Source organism: Macadamia integrifolia, chromosome 7 (assembly GCF_013358625.1).
Source record: "Macadamia integrifolia cultivar HAES 741 chromosome 7, SCU_Mint_v3, whole genome shotgun sequence".
In the NCBI taxonomy this organism is placed as follows: domain Eukaryota; kingdom Viridiplantae; phylum Streptophyta; class Magnoliopsida; order Proteales; family Proteaceae; genus Macadamia; species Macadamia integrifolia.
The window spans coordinates 32399322-32409956 of NC_056563.1; the positions used below are offsets into that span (position 1 = coordinate 32399322).

Genomic DNA, 10635 nt, shown 5'->3' on the forward strand with positions numbered 1-10635 from the left:
GGGGGGGGGGGGAATTGGTTGGTGAACTGCATCTAATGTGTGGAATGGTCATTTATCATCTACATGTGTTACTTTTCAGATTTAATTACCTGAGTTTTTTCAATTTCCACAGGCATATTCTTTGACACTTATGGTGAGTACTATGAAGACATGAGGCAATTTCACCAGCATCTTCCTACATTGTTAAAGCCTGGAGGAATCTACTCATTCTTCAATGGCCTTTGTGGTGGTAATGCTTTCTTCCATGTTGTTTATTGCCAGTTGGTTTCTCTAGAACTAGGAAATTTGGGTTACTCCACCCAGTTCATTCCTTTGCCCGTTAAGGATTGCTTGGGCGAGGAAGTCTGGGAGGGTGTGAAACACAAATATTGGCAGCTAGATACATATTATCTACCTGTTTGTCAATCTTCTCAGGATTCTGAATAATGTTTGGATTAAGATCATAATGTTCTCCTTTCTTCCACCAAGAGTTTAAATGGACTTTTGAGACTACATTCGTCTATTTTGTCATGTCTCCTCCTGGCATAATGTATGATCAGCTGAAGGGTAAAAGTGCATTATATTCCTTTAAAGGGTGAGAATTTTCTCCTCTTGTCAAAGCTTGCTTGAACTGGTTGGTCTGACCTACCGGGATTGGTGTTGAGGTGGGCATCATATTATATACCTGGTTGGTCTGTTCTTGATCATATTGCTACAATTCTTTCTATTCGTCCTTAGGGGGAGATCCATTTAAGTATCATTTAACAGTCAATATGTGATTGAGACTGTCAATTTGACCGTTTTATGAGTCACATGTGTACAAGGTTTAAAAGGCAGAAACCAACAATTGACCTTTTTATGAGTCACATGTGTACAAGGTTTAAAAGGCAGAAACCAACAATTTATGGGTTCATTTACTGGAGACGTTTTGTAGCCCTATTTGAGAAAAGGCTGACTTGTTTGTTGTTTTGTAGCTAAGAAGAAATCTATGAATAATTTTGATGTTCAGATTATCCTTCTATAATTTGTACTTTCATTTCCTACTTGGTGGACCTATCAGAAGAACTTTAGATTGTAATAGTTTATACCAACTAATACAACTCCAAGTTTCAAAACCCTAATTTTGAGTTTCTATGGGCCCACCAAATCAATAAAAACCCAATTATAAAGCAGCAGTAAACTTGTTCCCACTTCTGATGAGAAAACTTACCCGTTTTGATTCTGCTCAAGCTGAAACTCTGAGGAAAGGTATCAAAGGTGAAGACCTACTGATAACACAGGACAAACAACCAAGATTGATGCCAGGGAAAACAAACAGAAGTCTGCAAATTCTACTAGGCTGTGATCACAAGTTCAGCAGTGATACCAGCCTTGGTTCTCTCAGCAAAAATGGTTTCAGCAGTTAAGAACCTAGTGCTAGAGTCTCTCTGATTTGAGACTTATTGTTCATAGTCTGAAATGCCCTTTTTCAGTCTAATCAGAAGATCAGATGGGGTGGATGAAGAGATTCTTTCTCCACAATGGGTGGAGAATAAAAACCGCGTCCATTACGTGTGAAAATATACTAATTCTAGATAAGCAATCAGGCATCAAATAATAATGGTTTCACTTTTTATTACTCCTCGTGGTGGGCATCAGATGTTGGAATTTGGATGATGTTGGTCACCACAAAAGAGAGTAGCTGAAGAAGAAAAAGCAGTGGTTCGTACTTTTTTTTCCGCAATTTGTACTTTTCAGGGACATCTTAGTATGGAAGGAACCAAATGAGTTTTATTCTTTCGAAGTACATTATATTCCAACGTATATAATGACCAGAAGACATAAGAGGACCATCATTAGAGTTGGACCTGAAAAACCCTCCCTTTTCCTTGTTCAGGGACGACATTTCTTTCTTTTTTTTCTTGTTTAGGTTGATGGACAGCAGACCAGTGCTTGCAAGAACCAAGATGTTGATCTGGTAATTAGTTTTGTTGTTTTCAATATTAAGTTGTCCAGAAGCTTCAAATTTATATGCTAAAGTTCACTTAAAAACATTTCTAATGCATCAGCTCTTTGCTCAGATTGGGGGTGGGGAGGGGGGGGATAGGCTGAGCTTCCTGAGCATGATATGGCTTAGGTCTCAATCACATGCCCTTTTAGTATGAGGTGAAGATCCAGTACTAACATGGGCAGTTGCTATGTATTATTTCATCAGTTGGATAAGGATTAAGTGTATAAAGGAGTATAGGATTGAGTTAAGCTTGAGTCGATGGTGTATACCTCAGTGATGCCTTTTTCTGTTTTTAATCTTTTAGAGGACTCAGTTTCCCGTCATCCGTGATAAGAGAGAATTATTATGAGATTCCCTCATCGAGGGTGAAGGAATACTTTTGCTCTTGGAGAAAGGTACTCTTCATCACATCAAGGTGAAGGAATATTTTTGCTCTTGGAGAAAGGTACTCTTCATCACATCAAAGAGAATCTAGAGCTATCATTCTCCACCCCCTATTGTAGGAAGTCCGTCCTGTACCTAGAGATATGTCAAACTTGAGGTTGATTCTGATGGTGATGGCACCATGTCCACATTTGGCTTGATTTATGGTTGGAAAAAAGAAAGCTGCATGGTCGCATGGCCCTTGTTCTCGACGTAGGGGCATGTAAAATTACTATCCCACCCTTTGTGAAATCATAAATCCCATTCATGTGACCATACAGCTTTCTATGATTATACTTCTCATCTTAGCATGTGACCATGCATCTTTCTATGATTATACTTCTCATCTTAGCACAATTTCTCTCACCCTCTTCCAGTACCCGAAAAACAAAAAAAATTGGGAGAATTAAGAGGTGTCATGGGCCGATCCATCATCCATGGGTCTGACTTATGGATCCCGGATTTGTATCAACCTTCAGAATATTGTAACGTACGATTTCATGATGACACATGTCTTCTTGTTTTCATAAATACCCCTTCATGCTGCTATCAAGCGTTTACGTTCGAGTAGGTGGTATAAACTCGCTTTAGACGGCTCAGCAACGGTTTTTAGTTGCTGGTTACTGCACTTCAGATTTTATTAAGCAAGTTGGGCTTTGTATTGCAGGGCTTCTAGGCGGGGAGAGTGTTCAATCCACAAGCTAGCCCAGACTTATGGGACAGAAAACCCCCAAGACTCGACCCATGATGCAAAGGGGTTGAATCAGATGAGCTGGGTGCCTCATCCACGTAATGGCATATACGTCCCAAAAGGCCATGAGAGAGTGATTGATGATGTTCCTTCTGGAGCAGCTACTTTTACTCGACCTTATTGGCTTAGGAGCACTGAAGGATTTGACAACCCATGCTCAGATTCTTTGATTGAACATAACTCTGGAAACAAGTGATGGAGTTTGACAGTCCTCTATGCTGGCTTAGATTTGAAGATGAAATCTCTAGGGTGGATGGTATCTATATGTAATATCTTTTAAGGTTACTATACATTAATGAAATAAAAAGTGCTTTAGTTGCACAGTATAACAGATCTTGTATGACTTTTGCAAGTATTATATATTCTTACAATAATGGACCAATTAGTAGCTCTCAAGCTCATGAGCCAAACCCTAGCTTCAGATCCGTCTAGCTGGACTCTTGTTCAGATCTCAACATCTTAATATGATCCGCCTCACTTACCCGGAGAGAGAGAGAGAGAGAGAGAGACCTCTCATCAGCTCATCTTGTCATGACTTTCAACTAATGCACTGTTTGGTAGTCGAGAAAAGAGAAGAAACGAAAAAAAAGTACAAAAATTGTATTATTTTCTTGGTTTAAGAAATTTTCATTATATTCGGTATGTCTTGAATCAAGAGAAGATTTTATTTTTAATTTCAAAATTCACTTAGGAAATGATGACGTTTTCTTATGATGTTGAAAAGAAGTCTTGCCAAAAACAAAAAGGGAAAAAAAAACCTACTCTTTTATTTTCTTCTATTGGGGGCTAAATTGACATAATTTTGTTTTTTTAATTTTCTTTCCATTTCATTTCTATGTTATGTTTTCTTTTTTTTTTCCTACTCTTGGCTACCAAACACAGTCTAAGTTTTACCTGAGATAGAGAATTCTTTTTATACTGGTGATGTGATCATGTGATTGGATTCTTAGACCATTGTTACACTCCTACTCCTCTCCATGCCAATCCAATGAAATCATTAATGGCCTTAGTGAGAGATTCTCCCGTAACCATGGGTGATAAGAAACTTGGTCCTATTATATAAATATATAATCTATCCTATCTGACTGCCGATTGATACTTACAGCTACAAATTTGGTCCTATTAAATATTTGTCTATATATCAGCATGCACCACTTCAATGGTATTGGATTTTTTTAATGCTTTATTTGTCATTTAGTCAACATCACTTTAGCTGAAACATCACATGTGAATAGAAGAGCATAGAGTCCAATCATGCACAAAATTTCTACTCCATCTGGCCTGTATTGTGATAGATATTTGTATACTCTAGATAAACATTTTCCCTTGTTATGTTTATATATTTTTTCCCCTCTCATAAGAAAAAGAATATTCATTGCTAAAGCCAAAAGGAGGCTACCTTCTAACTAAGGGTTATGGTTTATCTTAAATCACAGTAGTAACAAGATTGAAACAAACATGACAATGTTTTTATTTATTTAGGTTAAACATCACACGACAATATTGTGAATTACCTTTATCTACCTGAGTAGAGTTGTATGATTTATTTCCTTTTGTTATGTGGAAGGATGATATGACAATCTTGACCTATGAGATTTAATATACATGGGTTGCAATTAATAATAAAAAAAGTTGATAAGTTGAGCCTTTGCTGAATAACATTGGCATTGGATAGGATATGAATTGGAGTTTCCTTCATATTGCGATCATAACTTCTCCACGGTAGGTAGCAAGGTGCAGATTTTCTCACATAAATTTCTTTTATTAGGGCAGAGGGTTGGTGTTCAATGTACCACACCGTGGGCATTTTATCAAAAATATCTCCAACCTTTCTTGGTTCGATTTCTGGCAATTTTCTACTAGCCTTTTTATTTAGAGGAGCATATTAATCAAGATCGCTTTTAGGTCGTGTGGCCTTTGCATCAGTAACAGCATCAAAATAAATGATATTTTTTATTTCGAGTGATAATTTTGTATGCTCCTATGTCTACATGCAAAGGCCACGCCAACAGGTAACATTTTTTTCACGTGACAAAACTCATATGCCATATGCCAAAAGAGGCTATGAGCGTCGACAAAACTAGAACATAGTGAAGAGGTATTCTGAAACTACAATGGCAATACCCTCTTCAATGAGTTGTCTGTATCCTCTCATGGCCGCAATTAGAAATCCTCTTCAAGTGCTCCGAGAATCCTGAGGTACACATATCATAATGGTTTCTAGAATCTTGACCTGTACCCTCATGACGCCTGGGAAGCTTAAGCCTATCAGGCATGAATCGTCACCATCAACGAAACGGTTTAATATAATTTCTGGAATGGGACCATTAGCGCAGAACACTCAACTATGAGGATCTTTGGCACATGTGTCTGGTAAGTAGCGTTGTTGAAATTATTTGAAATGATCTGAAAGGATCCTATTGGTTTGGTTGTGATTTGAGATCCAAGCAGCTCCTCCTCTCGAACCTGCTTGTGTTCCATAACTGTCGCGCTCTTCTCTTTTCTTTAAATTTTTTCTTGATTGTGATAGCGGAACCTCTCTCTCTCTCTGATCTAAATGAGTATTTATCACTTGCGAGAATGAAAGCTTGAAAGCTTTCTCCCTGCGAGCCACTGGGAAGGCCAATATATATAGACGGAAGGGGGAATCTCTGATGGCTTCGAATTTCGATCGGTGGGAGAAGGATCCGTTCTTCTCCGCGGCTGAGGAAGTTCAGGAATCTGCCGACAGGTACTTCACAATTGGGATTTTCTTAAATTGTCTAGGGTTTTTGATCGATTGATTCTCTTTGCAAATCTAATATTCAAATTATAACGTCCTTTTAATCGGTTTTTTCTATTTATTGAAGGATGGAATCCGTGTATAGAACTTGGATACATGAAAGCAAGGATGCGTCGAGCATCTGCGATGTCGATGAGCTTCGTAGGGACTTACGTACCTCCCTTGGCACTGCCAAATGGCAGGTGGCTTTCACATTCTATGGTTTCGTTCCTGAGATTAGGTTTTTGAAACATTGCTGATTTGCTCAGTTTGTCGCTGCAGTTGGATGAGTTTGAGCGGGCCGTCGGCTCGAGCTATGTCGGGAGTTCTAGCTCGGCCAAGGATGGGAGAGCTAGGCATAGGCAATTCATTGTTGCTATCGAGGATAAGATATCTACGGTTGAGAACTCGTTAAAGGAATCAGTCGTCGCGGAAGGCAAGTCGACGCTACCTTGGGTTCGTTTGGATGAAGGAGAACGGGATGAGCTCGCGTTGTTTCTGTCGGGACCTTCGGTAGGTAGGGCGCACCCCCTGCTACGGTTGCTGCTAGGGACGAAGAAGAAGGGAATTTGCAGGCAGTGCGTGGAGAGGCAGTGTCTGGTTGTTCGAAGAATTCTTCGCATTCCACACAAGAGACTAAAGAGGAGAGGTTGCCCGGGTATAGGAGGACTGCAAGCGCCAGTGCTGACATTGGTGACTGGAAGATTGCAGTTGCCGACGATAATTCCAGTCGGAGGTCTTTCGATGCCATGCCCGATCGTCCTCCTTCTAGGGTTTTTAGTTTTTCTGGACTCCTCGGAGCCATGGAGCCCATTCCCATGTTGAATTGGTCGAAGAATGGTTTCAGAAAATGGAAGGCTGGAGATCGTCGTCAACCAACCGATGCTGTGCCATTGCGGCCACAACAGTTGAGTCGGGTGAGAGATTTAAAGAAAATGTTTTTTCAGTTGGGGCATTTACAGTTTTAGTTCTTGATTACTGGATCCTTGGTATTTTTCTTTGTGGTGAATCTTCTCTTAATTTCCCTTCTTTTGTAGGGAATAGATGCATGTTATGAAAGAAGTAAGAGCTGCCTTGATAGCTGTGACGACGCTTATGATAAGCAGTTATATGGCTGGTTTGGAGCTGTTCAAAGACAACTTCAAAGGTCCCAATATTATATCCAATATAGTCGGCCAATTCAAGTTGCATTTGGGGTTGCTGTTGTCCTTTGCCTGATCGGTAAGGTCTAAACTCTTTATATAATTTTTCAGTGTTTTTATTTCCATACCGGATGATTTCTGGGTTTTTGGTGATTAACAGATGTTTACAGAAAAAAGAAAAAAAGACGTGCCAAAATAACCATTTGATGGAGTGAAGAAATGCATATGTCGAATAAGGAATTTTATGTGGATAAATTCTATATTTTTGCAACATTTAGATGAGGAAACCGCAAATAATTTATAGCTCCAAGAGAATCATTAGTGTTGCTCATCAACATGCTTGTTCGCCTCCTGTTTGGCACAACTTAAGGATCTTTAATTGCATTTTTGTCTTGTCACATATAATATAAAAAATATAGCATACAATTGAAAACAAGAAAAAGGAAAATTCCAGTTTTGTGCCTTTACAATTTTTGAGAATGGATCTCCAGAAGAACAGGTAATGTAGAACTAGATTTGACAAGCCAAACTAGACCCAAACAACAGGATCTTGTAAACCAAAGGATAACCAAGTACCCAATATACCAGCAATAACAAATCAGCAAAAGCAATAATAAATCAGCAGTCCATCGATCTCAGACCAACAGTATTGATTAGGACAGAACAGCAGTAATTAAATAAATATAACCAGGAGCTTCATATGACTCTTAGAGGTCTAAATCAACAGGAATAATGATCCACAGTCCTAAGACAACAGTATATTAATAAATCTGAGATTGCAGGTTCTGGAACCTTGCAGTCGATCCCAATAGCTTCAGAAAAGTCTATCGAAGAATATTAGATAGCATATTATAAACACAGATCACCAGTTAAAAGGTGCAATCCATTGGAGAGTAAGGGCAGCATTCAACCTCCACATCCAACACAGATCAGACAGCAATTCTGGGCAAAAAACTCCAATCGGCCAGAATAGGAATAATTTCTATAACTAACAACTCCCTGGTCAGATTACTCTAAAAATTGGATTGAGTCTTTCATACAGTAAGGGTAACACTTGACTAGAAACTCAAAGCCATCAGGTGGCTGGATGTTTAGATCAGTGAAGGGTCGAGTAGGAGAAATCTGGGAATTCCAGAACCAGAAATAAGAAAGTTCAGATCTATTGCCTGGCTGTAGAACCACGATATAATCTTGTAAATAACTTTTAAAAAGAAAGAAGAATACTTGAAGAAGAAGAAAACACTTGTAGCAGATCCTCCCGGGCTTCCCACCGCAAGGAGTTGAATAGATTAAACACCATTATCTTCCACTGTGATCAAACACACAGCAGTCCCAGCAGAGACATAGCAGCAAACTTCTTTTTTTTATTCATCAATATTCAATCATTGCTCTACTAATGAGAGCTCTCATTTATTTATAGTAATGATGGGGTGATAACAAGAAATAGAAACTACCTTTAGTTTCCAAAAACTGAAATAGGAAACTAAATAACACATGACCTCTGGTTACTAAAATTAAAAATAGAAACTAGGAAATAAGAAATTAGAAACTAACTAGGTATTAAAATTAGAAACTAAATAACCTCATCTAAAAAGGAAACTAATGAAAATAGGAAACAACTAGTAATCCCGTACTCAATCTTAGAGCCCCCTTTTAGACCCATAAAAGTGGTCCAATACACTTAAAACACATGGGAACAAAGGCACAACATGTATGGAACACAACCCTAGGCATATTCCTAATAAAACAAGCCTATTTTGGTGATTAATCTGCATCAACAGGTTAGTTCTCAATCCTTCCACCATTAGTTCTGCAGCCCCACTTTCTTATCAAAGATCCAGCTAAAGGTGCCACTTTCCAGGGAATTTCTTAAAACTCCATGTCAAGGGTGAACCATGAACTGCTTTATAAGATTTGTAGACCATATCCGGCTGATTCCAAATGACTGAAAAATATGCTGCCATTGCTACATGATGCATAATTTACACCCAAGGAATAGAATTAGGGGTATCAACGGGTAATGCTGTTGCATGCGCATGGCTGTACCAGCATGACCCAATCTGGGAACCTGGACCCAGGGAAACCAAAACCATCCAGTCTAATATGGGTTGGTAGGAGTTTATTTAGTTAATTGGGGTTATAAATGTAATTGGCATTTTCACGTTGTTTTATGGAAGTAGTAACATAAGAGATTTGGCTTTCCTAGTTTGAGTTCTTTCAAGTTTCTTAGTTTACTTCAAATATTTTGGTAAGAGAAGCTATATGTGCAACCCATCTGTTGAGATGGAAGACAGAGATTGAATGAATTAAATTTAGTTGGAGTTGCAACTACCGTAGTTTGGAAGCAAGAGTTGGTCGTGTGGTCTTCTTCCCTTTCCCTCATTGATTCAGTTCTCCTACCTATCTGTTAATCTATTGTCTTTTTTCTTCCTATTCCTTTATTTCTTCTTCCTTCTGCTCTTTCTTTTTTCCTGTTTTGTTCTAGCATAACTGGGTTTCATCTTGCAGGAAGTTTGATCCCCTCAGATTCTTTTAGCCTCAATTACTGGGACCTTGAACTCACCTTAGTGGTGACCAAAGCCCTAGAACTTTGGCCCCTAACATTGCTACTATCGTAGTATCATGACCTGTTATTCTGAACCAGACCCGGTCCTTAAGCTTCCACCAGGCTTGTTTTCAGCAGTTATATTATTTTATTATATTTTTTATAGGAATTATTATTTGTTGGGTTGGCAATTGTTGGATCCGGCAAGTTGCGTAAATCAACACATCACCTGAAATCTTAGATCAACCAACGGACATATGAGAGAGATCCTTCACTCGAAGTATCTTATCTTCGGTTGGTCTATCGCTCTTATCATGAGTTTGAAGAAGCCAAAGTTTTATGCTTACAATTAAGCTCCTCATTTGCTATTATTGCATAACACCCCTTCTATTCATATTTTATTTCCTTTCAAATTCTAACTGGATTTATAATTCCAAGATTGGCCTCATCCATATAAGATTAATTTCTGATTTGTCTCCTATTCTATTACATTACTCTTAAGGGCATGACCTGTCACAAAATTACAGAATTTCCATCATCTTTACACATAAGTGCTCTAACCATATTTCGGCTCCTTTGTTCCCATCTCTGTCTCCTTGATCAGAGATTTAAAATGTATTTCACATCACAAAAATATTCCAATAAGAATCAGTAGGCTGTTCAATAATTCATTCCATGATTGTTCCGTTGTTTGGTTCTATCTCTTTTTGGCATTCCCCTGGCATGTGAAATACCTGAATCTTTACTCAATTTTGCCTATTCGGTGTATAACCCATCTAAGATACGTATTGTCATTGATGACCATTCATTATTCTGTATGGTGTAAGAAGCGCCCAGAAGAAACAGGTTGAGTCTCCACAGCAACTTGGGAGTTCTGAAAAAAGTAATAAGCACCAACCTACTTAAATAATTAACAGTTCTAATGTAGTGACTTCACAGTATTTATCAAGCCAAAAATGACTCTTTAACGAAATGGTAGAGACTGATTTATTATTTTTTTGACATAAATCTCTGATCATTATTGAATAGCCTTCTCTCCCCCCC

General features: G+C 38.5%; 2 protein-coding genes across 7 annotated transcripts in view; both read left to right on the plus strand.

The window, feature by feature from the left end:
* The window catches only part of LOC122085180 (protein arginine N-methyltransferase 2), a 5639-nt gene extending 5147 nt beyond the window's left edge, over positions 1–492 (plus strand). Inside the window, exon 3 of the mRNA XM_042653644.1 lies at positions 113–492. Within this exon, the coding sequence (XP_042509578.1) occupies positions 113–426 (314 nt within the window). The 3' untranslated portion in view covers positions 427–492. The remainder of the gene's footprint in view (positions 1–112) is intronic.
* Positions 493–5242: 4750 nt separating this feature from the next.
* Positions 5243–10635, plus strand: part of LOC122085223 — an 11983-nt gene continuing 6590 nt past the window's right edge. For 3 of the 6 annotated variants that reach the window (XM_042653705.1, XM_042653704.1, XM_042653706.1), the window contains exons 1-5: positions 5244–5516; positions 5731–5874; positions 5993–6107; positions 6187–6821; positions 6942–7125. In XM_042653705.1, the coding sequence (XP_042509639.1) occupies positions 5491–5516; positions 5731–5874; positions 5993–6107; positions 6187–6729 (828 nt within the window). In that variant the 5' untranslated portion in view covers positions 5244–5490 and the 3' untranslated portion in view covers positions 6730–6821; positions 6942–7125. The other 3 variants (XM_042653708.1, XM_042653710.1, XM_042653709.1) reach the window with 3 other exon arrangements.